This window comes from Trichoderma evansii (assembly GCF_050947405.1).
Source record: "Trichoderma evansii strain SZMC 28006 chromosome Unknown GGI43scaffold_33, whole genome shotgun sequence".
Classification (NCBI taxonomy): Eukaryota; Fungi; Ascomycota; class Sordariomycetes; order Hypocreales; family Hypocreaceae; genus Trichoderma; species Trichoderma evansii.
Genome location: NW_028145173.1, coordinates 132514 through 150982, shown reverse-complemented (window position 1 = coordinate 150982; position 18469 = coordinate 132514). Strand labels below are relative to the sequence as shown.

The following is an 18469-nucleotide window of genomic DNA, read 5'->3' as shown; positions in this document are numbered from 1 at the left end:
TATAAAAACAATTACAATATAGTACACTAAATTAGCTACAAATAATCATCTACACCGTAGCTAAGAAGCATCTATCGCGTAAGAATACTATATCGCCATAGTAGGCAAATGTTCTACTCAAAGTCCAAAATAGTAAATCACCAATATAGAACCGGCCATATACATCCTCTAGAAATCTATAGCAAAGAAAAGAAGCCATGAAATTGTAAGATTTCAAATCCCCCCCTCACTTCTTCTATAAACAGAAAAATGTTTATACACTTATAGTATCGCTCCAACTTAAGATCTTATCTCATCCCACCATTTCGTCACGCTAGATGGAAGCGCGCCCTCTGCCTAACCAAAACAGCATATGCGAAATCTACATTGGTAGAGCCCATAAAACTTGGTTATCTGACAAATAGGCTGACGCCGCACAACATGATATATCACTCGGCTGTTCATTGTGGAATACGTTATACCTACACCATTGTGTAAGTTGGCGTGGCACAAAGCTGTCATACCCCATACAGCCAATGTCTCTGGAGTGAGCAATTAGGCCAGTGGGTGTATCCCCCAAGATCACAAGACCAGATTTCTTGAGAAGTGCCGAGTATCTGGGGCTCACAAGCTCACAAGCTCACGAGTGCGCCCAAATTCACGTCGCACAGGTTTACGATTGAGGTGGTATCTGGCCTCGGCTTCACAATAGCTCTATGATAGAGATCCTGTATCTTGTTCTCAAACGTCTTCATCATCCAATTCGAAACGGCCGCTCCGTGGGATACGCCAGCCACGGCGCCAGCCTTCGTCCCGGGCCCGCTGGTGCCGGAGAGGCTTGACGGATAAAGGAGGAGCTTCATCTCTAGCCCGGATAAACTAGCAGAAATTGTTTAACAGATTTTTGTATTTCAAATAGTTTTCGACCGTCTTTGGTTAGTAGTCACATGAGAAGCTATCAATGGCCTTGATAGAACTTTAATAAGACTTAAAAGGGCACCATTCCGCAAATATGGGCGCCATGCACAGCCCTTGCGCCCGCACAGTTCGCGCTACATGACGAACATGCATGGATATCGGTTCATTTCTCGCCAAGAATAATATCGATTTGAAGAAAATTACACACCCAGCCTCGGAAGCGATACCGTCTCTGGGAATAGGGTCACAACGTCGATTCTTAAAACCCGAACTGATAGGCACGGTTCTGACCCTTGTGCGTGGAAGTAAAGTAGGTGGAGGGGTGGTTGCTGCTAGGCTGTTTCACCAGCTTCACCCGCAATAATCCAGCCCGATGCTCCAAACACGATCTGAGAGCGGGCATCCGGTTGCCGGCATTTGAAATGAATAGATGTACGGAGGCGGGTCAATTAGAAAAAACCCTATTGCGAATTGAATGAAGTTTGCTGAGATCCGGGGTAATTGTCTGACCGTTACGATATATCTGATGCCGCAAGGTTGAGCTGTTGTCGATCATTGTTGGTTATTAATTCTGCAAAGGGGGCACGTAGGGCTACTTTGTAGCCGGGATACTATAACAATACTCCGTAGAGAGAAGTATTAGACGTTCAATTAGCTCATATTATAAAACAATTGACGAATGGCCGTTGTATAGACACCGCAGTGCCATGGGCCAGGGAGGAGTATAGCAATAAAGATCCAAAGATTTTATCACACAACGCGCTTATGTATAGCATATCTACATCGGTAATGATTGATATCCGTAAACTTTGAAAGTCAGGCAAAGATAGTATTAGCCAGCTTGGCTATAGTGAATGCAGCCGAGATGCTTGCACATGCCAAGTTTAAGCGCCGGCACAGAGCTCAGGTCGATGATCTGCGTTGTCGAAACAGCTAACAGGCACTCCTGTGCAACGACTCCGTCTGGCTGCATATATGGCTGATTTTGAAGCACAGCCTTAGCTAGGCGAGCTGCCACCAAACGCTGCTAATGCATCTGCAATCATACGGCTAACCAGTAGGAGAACTTGAACCCTTCTCTGACAGCCGGCTCGGACATGAGAGAATACCGAAAGCTGACTTCCGGAGCACACGATTGGCTGCCTGTCGTCAGGAGTTCTATGAGAAATACTATTAGTGTACAAGGCATAAAATTAGCTGCATCGCGGGTGCATAGAGACAACGGAGAATAGCAACGCTTAGTACAAGTAGTGCCTCGACTCTGGGCTTTTTGCTCGATATTCGTTTCAGTGGGTCAAGCCATGTCGTACGACATCAGCTAGCAAGGAAACCACATTAATTTCATTGTTGAGCCGAGGGCTGTCGATCGTATGGCTTGTGACTGAATCCGCGCCCTCTGCACAGACACGAAGCCAACGATGGCTTCAACTGTATCCCTTTCTGGTAAGCTTGTCATACAGCACTACAGAAACATTTTGACAAGTGATATAGAAATGGCCTTGATTGGCATTACTATATCAATTTAGTATGCATGGAAATAATAATCTTGTGCACTCTCCATTCGGTCACCAATGCGGGCGTGGCAGGATAGCTTCCCGTCGATTTGCCAGAAGAGGCAAAGAACGAGGCTTGTGCTTTGGCTTGCCCCCCAGTTTTTATTGACTTATCTTCGGAATGCGGGCGGCAAGTAGGGCGCCACCTCGTTGGAGATCTAGAGCTTCTGATGTCAGTAACCGCAGAGCTAACGAGGTGACACAGCAAGCTTGCGTTGACGGTTATACCACGTAAGACAGAATGCACAGGAATTCTGTAACACAAAGCAACGACGCCTGTATTACCTACACTGCATTGCATCCAGCCGTACAGTGCTGGTTCTCTGTGCGCCGTAGCACCGTCGAGATCGCGGGATGCACTGCGCCTGTGCGTGGGCGATACGTGGATGGCCCGAGGACCAGTGATGCCCTAGCGTTGTAGACGCGAGAACTGTTGGTTCGTCAGATCAGACGGTGAAGACTGCGGTGACACTGCAATCTAATCCTGCGAATTCGGGTTGACAGCCAAGGTCGTACAATCCTCCTTTGTGATAACTGATATGTCCTCCATGCAGCTAATCAACTCCACGTGGAGAGCGGTTCTTGATGCTTGCGGGTCAAATTGGAACAGGGGTATCGGACTGCATACTACAGTATGTACATACGTTAGTATTTGGCTGAGACCGACGACTTATGCATAAGAGGCTGAGACAAGAGACCGCAACGCCTAACCTGTGGCTACCCCCCTGGTGGCTGCGACCAGGCTGTTTCTGCCTACCAGCCGCGCATGGTGAGTTCCACATTCGCATTCCACAATCCAGTTACAGCACGAGGCATCCTCTAGCCGGCGCTACCTCGAACTTGTGGCGTTATTTGGACGAACAAACGGCGCTGTTTGGCTTCATCGAGGATTTGCGGATTGAAACTATGAAAGCTTAAGCCCTGTATTGTCTCGTATATTATCTCGTATATCGCGATTGTACAAGGCAATCGATAAACAGCAGGCCGTCTCGCTAATTGCCTGTTGGCGGCCTCGGGGCGAGAGGAAGGAACGAATCCGGAGCCCGAAAAAAAATAGAAGCCACTGACCCCGGCAAGCGAGCGATCCAAATATTTTCTCTTCTCCACCACCTTAACCGCTGTTTTCAGCTTCACTTGAAGCGCCTAAACAGAGACAAAGCCCACTCTGCAAAGAAGGTTCACTCGCTTCCACAGAGCACGGCTACTACTGCCAGTCTGCTACACACCGAGTCTCTGTTGGTTATGCATGAATTCTGCTAGGCCTGGTGTGGCTAGAAGCCTGGCGTTGTGTCCGTTATCGAAACAAGCAAAGCTCCCTGGAGTTACAAATCCAACCGATCCAACCGCAGCCGGCTGAGCGTCGCTTTGGTGCAATCTCGACCTGAAATCGAAATCGAGCAAATCGAATCGGTCTTGCCGTCATGCCAGAGACCAGCGTCTCGATAGATTGGCCTACTAGGCCGTGCTGCTGCTGAATATCGACTGCATATGGGGCAAGCAGTGGTGCTATTTGCTAGCAGCATCACCGTCTGCCCGCCGAGCTGATTGGCGCCGGCCAGTCTCCAGCATGGCCCCGTTCAATCTCTCTGGGTCCCCAGCGCTCGTGCGTCCCGTCCAATCGTCCAATCAGCCGTTCGCTGTGCCTGCGTGCGTCAGAAACGACCCCCTGCTCGGACCCTGGCCCGAAGCTTCCTTGGGATCCGGCAGAGACGGCTGGTGCCCATCCATCCCCATCCACGGTCCAAGCTGAGCTGAACTCAACTGAGCTGGACCAACCTGAAGTCTGGCATCGCCACGACAACCGTTCGAAGAATCTTGCGGCTGACGCTTCCAGACTTTCGGCCCAGAGGCTGCTCAAGGCCTGTTGGCTCTTCCATTGGCAGAAGACAGGCCATTCTCTCCAATAGCTCACAGCAACAAATCCACTGTTGGCCGGATCCTGGCACTAGTTGACTTTATCGGGCTCCATCACGCCAAAATCTAATTACTACGGTGCCAACTGACGCTATCTACGAGTGCCCAGCCAGCTAGCCGGCCAGCCGTCTCGCCGGATTCCACGGTGCCCCCGGCAGCGTCTCATTGTCAGCCAGCACGGAATACAATTGCTGAGCAAGCCATGGACAGCAGAAAGTCTGCCTTTCGTCATAATTCTCTGCAGCAAAGCTAGCAGCCTTGCGTCTCTTGCATTCTATGCTTCTCTGTGGCAACTTCATCACTCACGAGGCCTCTGATATCAACGTCATTGTTGACTCGCATCTTCGCAGCTGGTGCCTTGCAGATCCATGAGCTACATCATCTCCGCTTTGAGCATCTACAAGTATCCGGCTCTCTTGGTAATCCTCGATCCCTGCTCGCCGCGCCTCTTTTTTTCCCTAAAACCTTCGTCTGGACCTACTCTACCCGCCTCGCCCCTTCTGAATCGCGTGTAGCAGATATTCTTTTTAATCATTCTAAGCGCCGTCCTCCCTCTTTTGTCTTTCCCCCCCTACTTCTACCGTCGTCCAACGCTGCAATACGACGCAAACATCACCCACACATTCAGGAACCGATTCCCACTGCTACTCTGCCGGCCCCCGGCTCGTTGGCGGCGCTTGCGGCACATCCAGATTAACCACACCAGTTGGCCAATCACGTCACCAAACTCCTTTGTTTCGGCGCTTCTTCAAACATGCTCGCTTGTCTACTGTGTTTCACCCTCTGAAGCTCTCTCTCTTCTCTAATTCAACTTCACAATTAAGGAACACTGCATTTACACGCGCAAACATATCTTGGCCTGTTATGGTATTACCCTCTATTAGCGCGAGACAAAAATAGCCGCCGGCTACGAGACGAAAAACGATCATCCAAGACCGTTTGCTTCACAACCGTCAATCAGTACTCCTACTAATAAAACGCTCACCCATATCGTCTAATCTCGAGTTGTTTATTTTCTGCCTCCTTCGCAATGGATCCGACAACAACTCTTGTTACATTCATGTTGTGAGTGTTGCGGAATCTTCTATCTTTCTTCTTTCTCTGCTTCTTTCTTTGATGCTTTACACTCATTTCGTTTCCCTCCCTTGTTTTGGATCATTGTGTTTCTCCTATTTTTAGGAGGTTTCCTTTCTTCTCCGCTGGTCGAAGCTTTTTCTATCCGCCAGTGTCTCTCGTTTACTAGTCTGGTACGAGAAACAAGTCACTCTTTACTGCTTGGCTGGGCTCGTGCTCCCCCGAGCTACTATTGGACTTCCTCTTTTCGGATGTCTATCCGTTCAATCTTGTCTGGTCTAAACTCTGTTGTTCTTGGAATTACGGTATGGAACATACCCTTGGATTTGATCTTCTCGCTCAGGTGTTACGCCCATCAGCGTCGCCGTCAGCCCGCTCCAATCGCTTGCCCCCTTGCATCACCTTGCAGCTCATTGGCATGGGACTTTCTATTATGAGGCTGCCACGCTTCTATCCTATCCCCCCTGCCCTTGATTCACTCTTCCTCCCTTGACCCATGGTCAGGTCACGCCGCTATCTTCTTGATACAATCCACACTGCATTGCCTGGACCTTGCCTCGCATAGCTAGCCCTATGTTTCTGAGGGGTCGGCGCATATTTGGCACTAGCTGGACGGGATCGCAGAGATGTGAATCTTTCGAGTCTCGGCTTTTGTTAGCCCGCTGCCCCGGCTTCACATGGCACATACACACACACCCTTTACCCCCCGCCCTCCAGAGTGGTATTTTTAATCGGCCACCACGAGCTAGTTGGAACCGACTTGAGCTGACGCCCTAATCTCACAGTCAGACGGAGCCATCTGTCCAATCCGTGCGCCTCATTGGCTCCTGGGATAATTTCACTATGTGCTATAGCATGGAGCGGGACGCCCGACGTGGCCATGGCCAATGGAGGGGATGCTTCACGTTCCAAAATATAGTCTGCGATGATGAGAACCCGCACCATAACCAGAGGAGCGGTGGCCTCAAGATGGGCCACACATACTACTACTATGTAAGTCTTTTTCTTCTTCTATATATCATCCATGCTTCTCCGCCATCTCGTTCCTCATCTCGATCCTGGCAGTTGGACAAGCCGGCCATCACTCTCCCCCCATTAATTACACACGCCTTTCTATATACCCTTGCTTCATCTCATTCATATATCCACTCACTCTTGCACTTCCAAGTATACATTTATCTGTTACCAAGCCTAACCTTGCCATCTTTCAGTACGAGGTAGACGGGTCAACCGAGACCTTTGATGCCACGATGCCCTGCACAACCATGTGTCCGTACATGCCTGGCCAAACCGTCAACACCCTCTTTGTTCCTATTGAGCGCTCATTACGCTCCCGAAGTGCATCAGCAAACTCCATTCGCGCAGAGGACTTCAGAACACTCGATCCGGCAACAAAGTTCATGAAGCCGTTACCACCCACTCCTCTGCTATCAAGCATATACAACCGTCGAGCTCTATCTGCCCCGATTTCACGCCCTTCATCATCGTCATCTCGCTCACCATCTCCACCTTCATGGAAGAGATTCTTCTCACGCAAGCCGCAGACTTCTGACGGCCTACATCGTCCGTCTGCTAGCCACGGAGAATCATCCTTCACAACCTCCTTCACCATTTATGACAACGTCATTACTGTCCCCACACATGAGACTCGCCATGGTCGTACTACATCATCGCTTAGCGAGGGTGCCAGGGCAAGAGACATCTCTCCGGATTCCCTGTCCCGTATCTTACGCGAGGACCGACTTGCTCCTCGTCGACCTAGTCACCCTGCCCCGCCACCGCCTTTGGTAATCCCCGACGACGTCATTGAAGAGGATGAAGACGACGATAACTTTGCCGTTTCCGCAATATCAGAAAGCTTGCCCTATGTCACTGGCCTATCGCCGCCCCCCTTTCAACGTTCTTCGTCATCGGAGTCCATTAAGCATGATACTGAAACAGGCAACTTTAATGCATCCATGGCCAGGCCTCATCTTTCAGTTCGCCCCCCTGCTCTCGATCGAAACCAGCCCCTATCTGCCGTGGTAAATGAGACATACTCAATACCGCAGCGGCCTGTCTCAGCAAAAGACAAAACCACCACAAGTCCTATCCATGAAGATGTTCCGATGAGCTTCTACGACGATGAGGATGACGACGACGACGTCATGTCCAGCAACGAAGACGAGGTTCACTTCCCCCCTATCCCCATTTCAAAAACCCGACTACATTCTTTCAAAGGCTATAGCCTACCACGCCACATTGAAGAGTCGAAAAGTACATTCGCTTCTCATCAGGCTTTCGCAGCCCCCATTTCTCCGAAATTAGTACCCAGCGCCAGCGCGTCCAATTTGTTGGACACACACATCGAGGCAGGCCTTGATGACTTTGTCAGCGAGCTGGGCTGGATTGTCGGTGCTATAGGCACGACTGATAGCCACTAGCTTGCTTGCAGAGGATCTGCCTGTATCTCTTTCCATCTAATTGTACACGCAACTACATCACATCATATTACAGCGGCCAAACAGAACGCAAAACATTCTATTGCTCAAATAGAAGCTGGAATTGTTTACACCTACAACTTTTTTATAATGTTACTTTGTACTACCTTTCTCTCGTTTTCTGGCATCTAGACTGAGAGCATACTATATACACTCGATCATAGGCATCTGAGTTGCGTATATACACCTCATTTCATATGTTTTTAACATATATGTTTATACCACCATCTACATCATCATTATCATTTTCGACTCATTGGATTGGGTTACCAGAGCTTCAGCGAAGCTATACTCAACAGGAAATTTACAGGCGTTTAAGCGATGTTTTAAAGGATACACAAAAGGGAGGCGAGAATTGCGTAATGCGCAAATATTGGGTTTACGCTGCGTCATGAAGGTTGACGAAGGCATTGGCATAATGTAGCAATGAGAATCCAGCTACGATTGGAATTATTAGCTATGGAATAAGAGCAATGAGCTCGTAAATACAAATAAAATTTTGTTAAAGCATCAACCAGTACATTGCATGGGTGACTACAATGGCTCCAAGTGAAATGCATTACAATTGTACGCCAAGTATAAGACAAGAGTATAGTTTCGCGAGATTTGAACATGGATAGGACTTGTTAGCTAGGCGCGCATAAGAACAGGGGCTCACTTGACCATTTTCATGATAGTTAGCCAGTCACCGCTTAACATCAAAATGCGATATTTTACTTGTAGCGACCGTTGGATTTGTTTCAACATTATCGCAAATTCTTGTATTCTAGTAAATGTTTTACAATGCTACTGCTCTTGCTCTTGCTACTGCTATAAATAAACACATGTTTTATTCTGGCGCCGCCGCTGTGGTCGGCAGTGGCTCCTTCTCCACAGGCGCCACCGGCGATCCACTAGTAGCCTCACCCTCAGCCTGAGGCTGAAACTGAGGTTCAGGAGCTGCTGTCGGTAGTTGACCGGCTGTTTTCTGGACAGGGCTCTGGGTAGTTGGAGCTAGAACAGGAGCTTGAGCTGGAGGTGGCGGTGTAGGAGTGGGTTGGTGTTTTTGCTGCGGTTGTTGTACGGCTGGTGGTGGGAGAGGAGATGATGGTTGCGGTGGAGGAGCTTGTGGTGGAGTAGCTTGTGATAGAGCAGCTTGTGGTGGAGGGACGCTGGGTGTGGCGCTTGATACTGGCTGTTGTTGCTTTTGCGGAAGAGGTGGGGGATTTTGGGAGGGTCTGTTTGGAAGCTGCTGCTGTTGTGCAGGAGGTTGCTGCTGAGGAGGTTGTTGAGGCCTTGCTAGTTGCTGATGCTGCACATGGGGCTGTTGCGATGCTTGAAACGGCTGAGGCGCTCGCAATTGCTGCGGTACCGCTGCCGGTCTCTGCTGCTGAGCGTGCTGCATATGCTGTACGTGATGGGGAACCTGAGGAGCCTTATGCGCAGCTGCCACCACGGCCGCTGGTGGTGCTTGGTGGTGTTGCTGCACAGGCGGAGGTTGAGGCTGAGGAGGAACCGCCCTTATCTGAGCTAGCCTCTCCTTTTCCCTCTCCTCAGGTGTTTTGGTGGGAGCATTTGGATCGAGAAAGCGCGCCGGCACACCACGAGCTGCCATCTTCTCGCTGCCTACCCAGGCGTTGAGGACTGCGCTCCAGCTGAGCTCTTTGCGGTCAAGGCGCTGGAGTTCCCTGTAGGCAGCAACGTTGTGGTAAGGCAGCCCGGTCTTTGGGTCCTTGTAACGGGCTGGTAGGCCTGTGATGACACAGATTGGAGCAGGGGCGGGTTCTAAAAAGGAATTGTGTTAATGAGAAGATTCGAAAGGGGAAGAAAACATTCAGCAAAAACTTACTAGAGAGTTTGTTCATCTTGCGACCAAACAGAATTTGAGTTTGAATGCTCTTATCTTGAATGGCATTCTCATCAAAATTCTGAAAGATGATGACGTTACGAGTGGTAGTCTCAGGGGCCTCGGGGGCGGCCTCAGCTGTGCCCGGGGCAGGCTGAGAAGGTGGCTCTGAAGCACTGGGACTTGCCGATTTGCTAATTGGCTCTGGGTCAGGAATTATAGGTCGTAAGACAGTATTTCGAAGAACTGGTTCGGTAGAGACGTGTGCAGCAACAGTCGTCGAACCAGGAGGTTGGATCTGCATTGGAGGTGCCAATGCAGTCTGAGGTAAGGATGCGTTTGGAAGGGCGAGGATGTTAGATTTTGGCGCTGGGCCGGGACGATAGTCCATGTTCATAACGGGCGGAGGGGCTAGAACTGGAAGTGCGAGCACACCAGATGGTTTGCCTGCCTCTACGGGTCGTGGACTGCCAACGCCTGTGGGTGCCGCCAAGGGAGACGTCTGGCGAGGTGTTGCGGATAGCGGCGAGGCAGATGCTGGCGCAACTAGACCACTGGATAGAGGTGGAGGAGATAATAAAGGCGGGGAGAGTAAAGGCGCAGCTATTACTGGCTGGACTGGCTGGACTGGCTGGACTGGTTGGACATCTCCAGGTGGTTTTGCGGTAGAAGAAGCAGTAGGAGAAGGGGGAACATCGCAGGGCGCAGCGAGAGGGCCAGGGCCAGAGGAAGAGGTAGCAGTAGCAGTGCCAGCAGTAGTCGCGGGAGCAGTAGTGGTAGGAGAAATGGTAGCACTGGGAGGCTGTGATGATGGTGCGCTTGGAGCTGACTTCAAAGGCTCTGTCTTCTCGTCATCCTCCTGTTTGAGAGGTGCTGCGTCTACAGTCTTAGTCTCGCCTGCTGCTAGTGCTGGTGTCGGTGTCGCTGCTGGCGCTGGAGTTGGTTCTTCCTTTGATTGCGGCTCAGCGGTATCAGGCTTTGGAACAGCAGCAGCAGCATTGTCACTGCTGGCTGCCACCTTGGTTGATGCATCCGTCTGCTGTTGGCCTTCTTGAGGGGCGATATTCTCTTTCACATCCTTGTCTGTCGTCACAGTGACAGCATCATCCTTTGCAGACTCAGCAGCTTTGCCCTTATCCTTGTCCTTGTCCTTCTTGTCCACCCTCTTCCTCTTTGGCTTCTCTTCTTCAATGACAACCCGCCTTGCCTCACCCAGACCCGTCCAAAAGGTGAGGACCGGACCCTTGAGCGTCCTCTGGTTGAGAGCCGCCAATTTCGCCCGTCTCTCCTCTTCCCTCTGCTTCTCAGCCACCTCCCAGCGATTCAAGCTCTTGCTATTGCGTTTCTCCACGATAGCTGCCTCTCGCAACCGATCTTCCTGCGTCATGGGGGGTTTCTTGAGCGCCTCCATCCTGGCAGCCTTCTTCTGCATCTGCTCCAGCTGCTTCAGCCGCCGCTCCTCTCGCTCAATCATCTGTTGGTGAAGCTGCTCTTTCGACATTCGTGTCGTCTTTCGGGACGAGGCTCGAGTGGGCAGATCGGCCGGTGAAGGCAGCCATGACGTGCGCTCGGATTTCTTCTTAGGACGAGGCGCAGACGCAGGAGCCGGTGTCGAGGATTCGGACGCTGCCGGGTTGATGCGGACTTTCTTCCTGAACTTGGCCGGTATGGCATCCTGGGCCTTTCGTTTCCGCTGAGCAGCGCGCTTCTCCCGAGCTTGGCGCTCTAGCTCCTGCTCGCCCTCAAGCTCGTCGCCCGCATTGTTATCGCCCTCGTCGTCGGATGATGAGTCCATCTGCACGTCGGAATCATCGCCGGCATCCGTGAAGCCCTGGTCGTCCTCATCTTCGGCAAACAGCAGCTCGAGGTCGGAATCCGGCTCCTCGTTTGCCAGCATCGACTTCATGCGATTGCCCGCCGTGGACCGGCGAGACCGCGAAGTGGCGAGCCATTCTACCGGCTCAGGCTCTCGCCCCGCCTCTGGTTTCGTCGATGAATCTTCGGCTTCGCTGTCGCTGCTGTCAGAGATGCTGTCGAGGTCGCTGAGGGGGGGTGGCGCCGAGAGCTGCGACTCGGACTGCTGCCCCGAATCGGCATCCATCGTCGACATTGTGGCTAAAGAAGGAAAAGTGAAAAGAAAAATTAATTCGGAGCGGATTCTGCCGCTGGAAAGCACTAAAGAGCGCTAAGCGATGGCAGCTACATCGGAGTTTTGAGTCTCGTGAAGAGCTAAGGTGGGCGGTTTTAGAGTGGAGGGAGAGCAAAGACGCGTTTTTTGTGTTTGGATCTCCAAAAATTCAGATTTCTCTTGCGCTGACATCACAGCCCACTTTCTGAAAGCTATCCAAGTACCGCTACCTTATACACGCTTTATATCGCCACATACAACTAAGTACCGATACTTATGAACCTACAACCACCTACATCGCCTTTTATGGCCTTAATACTCTACACAACTCAATTATCACCCATGCGATTTCAACAGAGCAAATACACTTTTAAAAAAAAGTCCAAGAATCGAGAAACATCCAGTTTAATTGTTGTATGTATATCTTAACATGATACCTATGAATCGTAATCGCTACCAATGTTTGCCTGCTTCAAACACAAAAATCATTCCACCAATCTTGGAAGTAGTCTATTAAACAAAAAGTGGTTACCCAACGCCATCAAAATTAAACAAAGAGCAAAATTCAGCCTTCTATCATGTGGGAACTGCCGTTGGGGCCCCTGTAATAGGTGGTGCGGTGCTTCCGGCAGAAGCCTTGATACTGGTAGATGTCACCACATCATTACATCCCCAGAATCTGCCAGGAGACTCGCATATTGTCGAAATGGGGGGAATGGTCGTAAATAGAGAGCTCGTCGTAAGCTCATCGTTGCAGCCCCAAAATCTGCCCGGGGTTTCGCAAGTAGTGGTAATGGAAGACGGACTGGCGGTATTCTTCGTTGTTGTTGTTGTCGTCGTCGTCGTCTTGTCTTTGCACCCAAACCAACCAGGCGTCTTACACGTAGAAGTAGTGGTAGTAGGTGCTGGTACAGACGTAGGCACATCGCCTGTAGTTGACTCGTCCAAGCATCCCCACCAGCCAGGTGTCTGGCATGTCGAGGTGCGTGTCCGTGTTCGGGAAGTGGTTGTAGGAACGGCAGACGTGGTGGATTCGGTGCCATTGCTTTCATACATCTTCCAAGGGCCACAGTCTCGACAATCGGGAGTGCGTTTACATTTGGGAACTTCATCGTACTTGAGAATCACGTCTTGGATGACAGATCGGATCTTGTGAGTACCGATTCCCACTCGCCACCCCTTGTCAGCCACGACGTCATAGACACATTCATATCCAGTGTGGCAAGATGACTCCATGGCGTAGCCAGCGAAAGAGCAGGTAGCAGCCGCTCCATTGCATGTGCCAATGTATACTGGGTCTGCGGTATGACCAAAGTGATATGTTCCTGTGTAGCCTCGCGTTTGGGGAGTATCGGGATTGGCTCCAGGAGGGACGGGGAGGCCCAGTCGAGAAGCCGGGAGTGCTTCTGGTACAGCCTCGAAAGTCACGGCGGGAATGCCATAAGTGAGGGCCAGGAAAGAAGAAACAGCACCTCCAAGAGAATGGCCCGCCAGCCAGATGTTTGAGTCCGGATATTGCTCAGTAACATTGGAGTAGAGCTCGCGAGCCGCAGCATAGTAACGGTTCTCCTCAACGAGGGCCGTCCTGACGCAGGTGTTGTTACAGGCATAAGTGCCTGTGGCGCAGTCGCAGACCTGGTGCCACGTCCATTGCCCCTGTTGAGCGCAGCAGCAACTAAAGAACAAGTTATCATTAACCTTGTCGTTGGTTGTTGTGCCATCTCCGTCAAAGACAGCAGGAGACGTTCCCTTGAGGCCGATGATGACGGTGGAATTGGTCTTGTCGGCCCAGATATGGCCACGCAGGCCATCAGACTCCCAGCCAAAATCGAGGCTTCGGTTATAAGGGGTCCCAATGTCTAGCCAGTCTGCCATTCCTTCTTTTTCCACATAGGCATCGGCAGCGACGTATGCCATGGTCAAGACTGTGCTTTTATCGGTGATGTCGGGGGATGAGACTTCATCCATTGTCCATGCTGATGCATCCAAGACGGCTGCGTAGCCCTGCATACGAGACTCAGCGACTATGGGGTCGACAACAGACGGACGCCTGTCCGCCAGCCGCTGGATCGTATCAGCACGGCTTTTAGCCTTGAGGTGCGGCACGGTATGTTCATCGAATCCATCGCCCGCGGCAAGGAATACTCGGGACTGGTCGTTTACAACGTCCAGCTTCCTGTGAAGCTTCGGGTTTCTGTTGGTACCATGATGGAAGATGTGTCGGAGAGTGAAGGTGTGTTCTGCAGGCTTGGGAGTGTCGGGATGCGAAGGGAGAAGAGGCCCGGGGCCAGCAGGAATCAGGACGTGCTGATCGAGGCCGACATCACCGCCGATGACTGTAGCCGAGCCTGGGGAGATGGCAAAGGCTGATGCCAGCAGCAGCGCGGCGGTGACCCGGCCAGCACCGCCTCTGGACCTAGGCGATACCATGGGGCGAATCTGGCGTAGGACAGCGATTCAGAGATGGGCTATACCATCTACAGGGAGCGCGGGATCATGAGAGCGTTCGTCCACTGATGGCGGTAAATATAGCAAATAAGGGCAGTTGTCGATGAGGATGATCAAAGGTTGGGGACAAGAAGAAGGGGTCTGTCAGGTGATGGATTGGTGGTTGTCACGGAGTAGCATCACTGCGCACGCGCCAGATGACTGACGTTATCCTTATCGAAGCCGAGATGCACTGTGTGTGCTACTGCAGCGCGGCACTATGAGGACGTCCGCAACAAGCCTGATTAGCTCGATGATGCGACAAAGTATATCTTGCAGCTGGCTCTGCGGCAGGGGTACATTCCACAGTGATGAGATCTAGCGCATCTCGCTAGTGGCGACCCTGTCCGGACCTGGCTCGTGGGGAATGCCCAACAAATAGCGGATCTGCTCCGTGCAAACTTAAGCCGAGGTACTGTGCTGGCCACGGTCTGAAACTCCTTTCACCGGCATTTAGACTTCTTCCAGGCCCGACTCTCTCTCATCAACCCAGCCGATATCAGCCTCCTCCGCACCCAATGGCGTGGCTCTCCCGTCCTTTGACCCTTGTCGGTCTCATTCTCCTGGCTCACGGGTAAGATATTTTCATTTTTTATCTCCTTTACAAATGACTACAAAAAAATAGAATATACTAAATCATAATGACGATGATGCCAGATGTTACTCTGCACATGAGCACACAGTCCTCTCATCGACGTCAGCGCAGCATTCCACATCACCCTCCACAGCTGCGCTGCCGCTAGACATCTACATCGAAACCGCCGTGGCAACATTTTTACTTTGCGTGGGACTCGTGTTGGGATCAGGAACACTGAAGCCGATTGAATGGCACACCTGGGCTGGTAAGATTGAGCGAGAGGCTGATCGATCTTTGAGTGGGAGTGGTGACGCAGACGAGACAACTGGGAACCCGTTCGGCGCCCTGGAGGCCCGGAGCGGGTTCATCAACATTCACAAACTTCATGGAGATTTTGTAAAGTATAGTCAGCAGATTGGGAAATAGGCAACCATAATTATAATCATAATAATGACAAGGCAGTAAAAACAACGAAGCTCTCCTTGGCTGGTGGAGGGGCAACCACAGGTGGATTGCGTGCTCATTTGTAGTCTTTGTATGCATTCTCGATGTAAATGAGATCACTATGTTTTCTTGTCGTGTCACTTCCTCTATTAAGTACTACAGCTTGACTCTTCTCTCGTTAACATGAAATGAGTCTACCGAAGCTAAACTGACAGCTTCATCTCAACTTCAGTTTGGAGCTCAGCCTTCTGCTGCATGCGCCACACTGTGGCTGCACGGGCCACATAACCCGCTGCAAGGCGCAAAGAGGTGGCGCGTCTCTGCGCGCTGCAGTCGCGCCGAAGCTCTCAAATTTAATCCATTAAACCAGCCTCACTTTGTTCAACGCCACACAAAGCTCAGATTTTGGAAGCCATCACGCCGGCATCAGTTATTTCGCATCACTCTGGGCGGCCAAAATGACGGCAATGTGAGTATCTTGCAGCTTCTTTCTCTATTCTCTCTACACAGTTTCCTCTTCTTTTCAGCACCCCACCTTGTCTCTACTCGGCCTAGAAAGAGAAAGACGCAGCACTTTGGTGTTTGCTCTCGGTCTCTTCACGGCCACCAATCCTCCTCATCACGCCAAATTTTCTATAACCCTGTATACTAATCGCATCCTCATCTACACAGTGAGAGTTTCGACAGCATCTACCTTGACCTCTCCAAGGAGAGCGGCAAGTGCAGATTCGCAGAGACCGGGTTCGGATGGAAACCCACGAGCGGCGGTGACACCTTCACCCTCGATCACAGTAACATCGGTAGCGCCCAATGGAGCCGAGCCGCCAGGGGATACGAGATCCGAATCCTGCAGCGTAACTCGGGCATCATCCAGCTCGACGGATTCCAACAAGAAGACTACGAACGCCTGAGCAAGGTCTTCAAGAACTGGTACAGCACCGTGCTGGAGAACAAGGAGCATGCGCTGCGAGGATGGAACTGGGGCAAGGCCGAATTCTCCAAATCAGAGATTACCTTCAACGTCCAGAACCGCCCGGCCTTTGAGTTACCCTACTCTGAGATTGGAAACACAAACTTGGCGGGTCGAAATGAAGTTGCCTTAGAGCTCTCCTTACCCCTCAATGCCAACGACACTGGCACCAACGGTCAGCTGGGCGGTGCTCGAGGCAAGGGTAAGAAAGCTGGTGCGGGCAAAGATCAACTGGTCGAGATGCGATTCTATATCCCCGGTGTAACAACGAAGAAGGAGACCGAAGGCGAAGACGCCGGTAGCGACGGTGGCGAGGAAGAGGAAAAGAATGCTGCTACACTCTTCTACGAGACTCTTATTGAGAAGGCAGAGATCGGTGAGACGGCTGGTGATACTATCGCCACCTTCCTCGACGTTTTGCATCTCACTCCCAGGTACATATTCACCCACGAATTCCTATCCCATCTGGCGCTTTTTCCTAACACAATCACAGAGGTCGTTTTGATATCGACATGTATGAAGCGTCGTTCAGACTCCGTGGAAAGACGTACGACTACAAAATCCAATACGAAGCAGTCAAGAAGTTTATGGTTCTCCCCAAGCCCGATGAGATGCACTGCCTCCTAGTTATTGGTTTGGACCCCCCTCTGCGCCAGGGTCAGACGAGATATCCCTTCGTGGTTATGCAGTTCAAGAAGGACGAGGAGGTTACCATTGACCTGAACATTGAAGAGGCAGAGCTGCAGAGCAAATACAAGGACAAACTCGAGCCCCATTACGAGGAGCCCCTACACCACGTTGTTGCCAAGATGTTCCGAGGTCTTGGTAACAAAAAGATTTCCTCGCCCGCGAAGGATTTCCTTACGTACGTACCAGCATTGTCATTCAACATCGTTTAAAAAATCTCATATGCTAACCACTCTTTTTTGTGTAGTCACCGCAACCAGTACGGCATCAAATGCTCCATCAAGGCAAGCGAAGGTTTCCTGTACTGCTTAGAAAAGGCATTCATGTTCGTCCCGAAACCTGCGACATACATTGCCTACGAGCAAACACAGTCCGTTACCTTCTCCCGTGTTAGCGGCGCGGTCTCTGCCCTATCCACATTCGACATTTCCGTCGTCATGAAGAACGGTGCCGGGTCATCGCAGTTCAGCAACATTAATCGTGAGGATCTCAAAGCCCTGGAATCCTTCTTCAAACTCAAGGGTCTACGCGTTAAGAATGAGATTGACGAGGACGCCAACCTTCTGGCTGCCGCTCTCCGTGAGGAGGCCCTGGACGACTCTGAGGACGAGGTCGTCGTCAACAAGGCAGACCGCGGATCCGCAGACGAGGACGAAGAGAGCGTGGACGAAGATTTCCAGGCTGACAGTGACAGCGATGTCGCCGAGGAGTATGACAGCAACCATGAGAGCTCTGGCTCTGGAAGTGGTGAGAGCGACGTCGATGACGACGAGGATGATGATGAAGAAATGGAAGACGTTGATGACGAACCGCCTAAGAAGAAGACAAAGACGGCCAAGAAATAATCTTGAGGCCCGCCATCTCTTCTATCATGCATGACAATTAATTTAATATCTCCGAATCAGATTTCGATGCGACAAAGCAAATTAAAGAATATAAAAAAAAAAAGGAGGGGCCAAACGAATGGAAAGAACGAAAACATGACTTCAAGGAATGGCGTTTTTTGGAGGCGCGTGTGAGTTGTATGTGGCTTTATACAAAGGGAAACCTGGGAATTTTATTTCCATATTTTATTAAACGTCGGTTGGGTTTTGCGAAGATAGTGATACTCGGTATTATTTACGTAGCTTATAAGATTATTGGCTATTCACTACTAAACTTATGACTTTATATTTTCTAATGGAGACTGCTCTAATAAACTGTCGCTTTGTTAGAATGCTATTAACACGACTTGCAGTATTCTGTTTCCTAGTGTTATACGATATGGTGAGTATAAACTCTTACTAAACCAATAGATGAAACATCACGTCCCATTCAAGAATCAACTGTTTAAACCGTGGCTTTGTAGAATCTTGTTACAACCAACACGACTAAGTTTTCTGCTCCCTTATGTTATACGATATGGCGAGTATAAACTCTTATTAAACCAATAG

The 18469-nt window shown here is 50.7% G+C and overlaps 5 protein-coding genes across 5 annotated transcripts; 3 read left to right on the top strand and 2 right to left on the bottom strand.

The window, feature by feature from the left end:
* Positions 1-6502: 6502 nt before the first annotated feature.
* Positions 6503-8601, top strand: GGI43DRAFT_418032 (uncharacterized protein). Its single transcript, XM_083207489.1, has one exon. The coding sequence runs from the start codon at positions 6689-6691 to the stop codon at positions 7859-7861; it is 1173 nt and encodes a 390-aa protein (XP_083055611.1). The 5' UTR covers positions 6503-6688; the 3' UTR covers positions 7862-8601.
* On the bottom strand, positions 8602-12343 carry GGI43DRAFT_418031 (YL1 nuclear protein-domain-containing protein). Its single transcript, XM_083207488.1, has 2 exons — positions 9747-12343; positions 8602-9682 (listed from the first exon to the last, which is right to left on the bottom strand). The coding sequence occupies exons 1-2, from the start codon at positions 11851-11853 to the stop codon at positions 8748-8750; spliced, it is 3042 nt and encodes a 1013-aa protein (XP_083055610.1). The 5' UTR covers positions 11854-12343; the 3' UTR covers positions 8602-8747.
* Positions 12261-14484, bottom strand: GGI43DRAFT_418029 (triglyceride lipase ATG15). Its single transcript, XM_083207487.1, has one exon. The coding sequence runs from the start codon at positions 14299-14301 to the stop codon at positions 12448-12450; it is 1854 nt and encodes a 617-aa protein (XP_083055609.1). The 5' UTR covers positions 14302-14484; the 3' UTR covers positions 12261-12447.
* Positions 14485-14828: 344 nt separating this feature from the next.
* GGI43DRAFT_272677 (membrane magnesium transporter family protein) lies at positions 14829-15511 on the top strand. The gene is made up of 2 exons (XM_083201105.1): positions 14829-14932; positions 15016-15511. The coding sequence occupies exons 1-2, from the start codon at positions 14877-14879 to the stop codon at positions 15359-15361; spliced, it is 402 nt and encodes a 133-aa protein (XP_083055608.1). The 5' UTR covers positions 14829-14876; the 3' UTR covers positions 15362-15511.
* A 12-nt stretch (positions 15512-15523) lies between these two features.
* Positions 15524-18261, top strand: GGI43DRAFT_418028 (uncharacterized protein). The gene is made up of 4 exons (XM_083207486.1): positions 15524-15848; positions 16052-16783; positions 16843-17214; positions 17284-18261. Exons 1-4 carry the CDS (start codon positions 15838-15840, stop codon positions 17879-17881), a joined length of 1713 nt encoding a protein of 570 aa, XP_083055607.1. The 5' UTR covers positions 15524-15837; the 3' UTR covers positions 17882-18261.
* Positions 18262-18469: the final 208 nt, after the last annotated feature.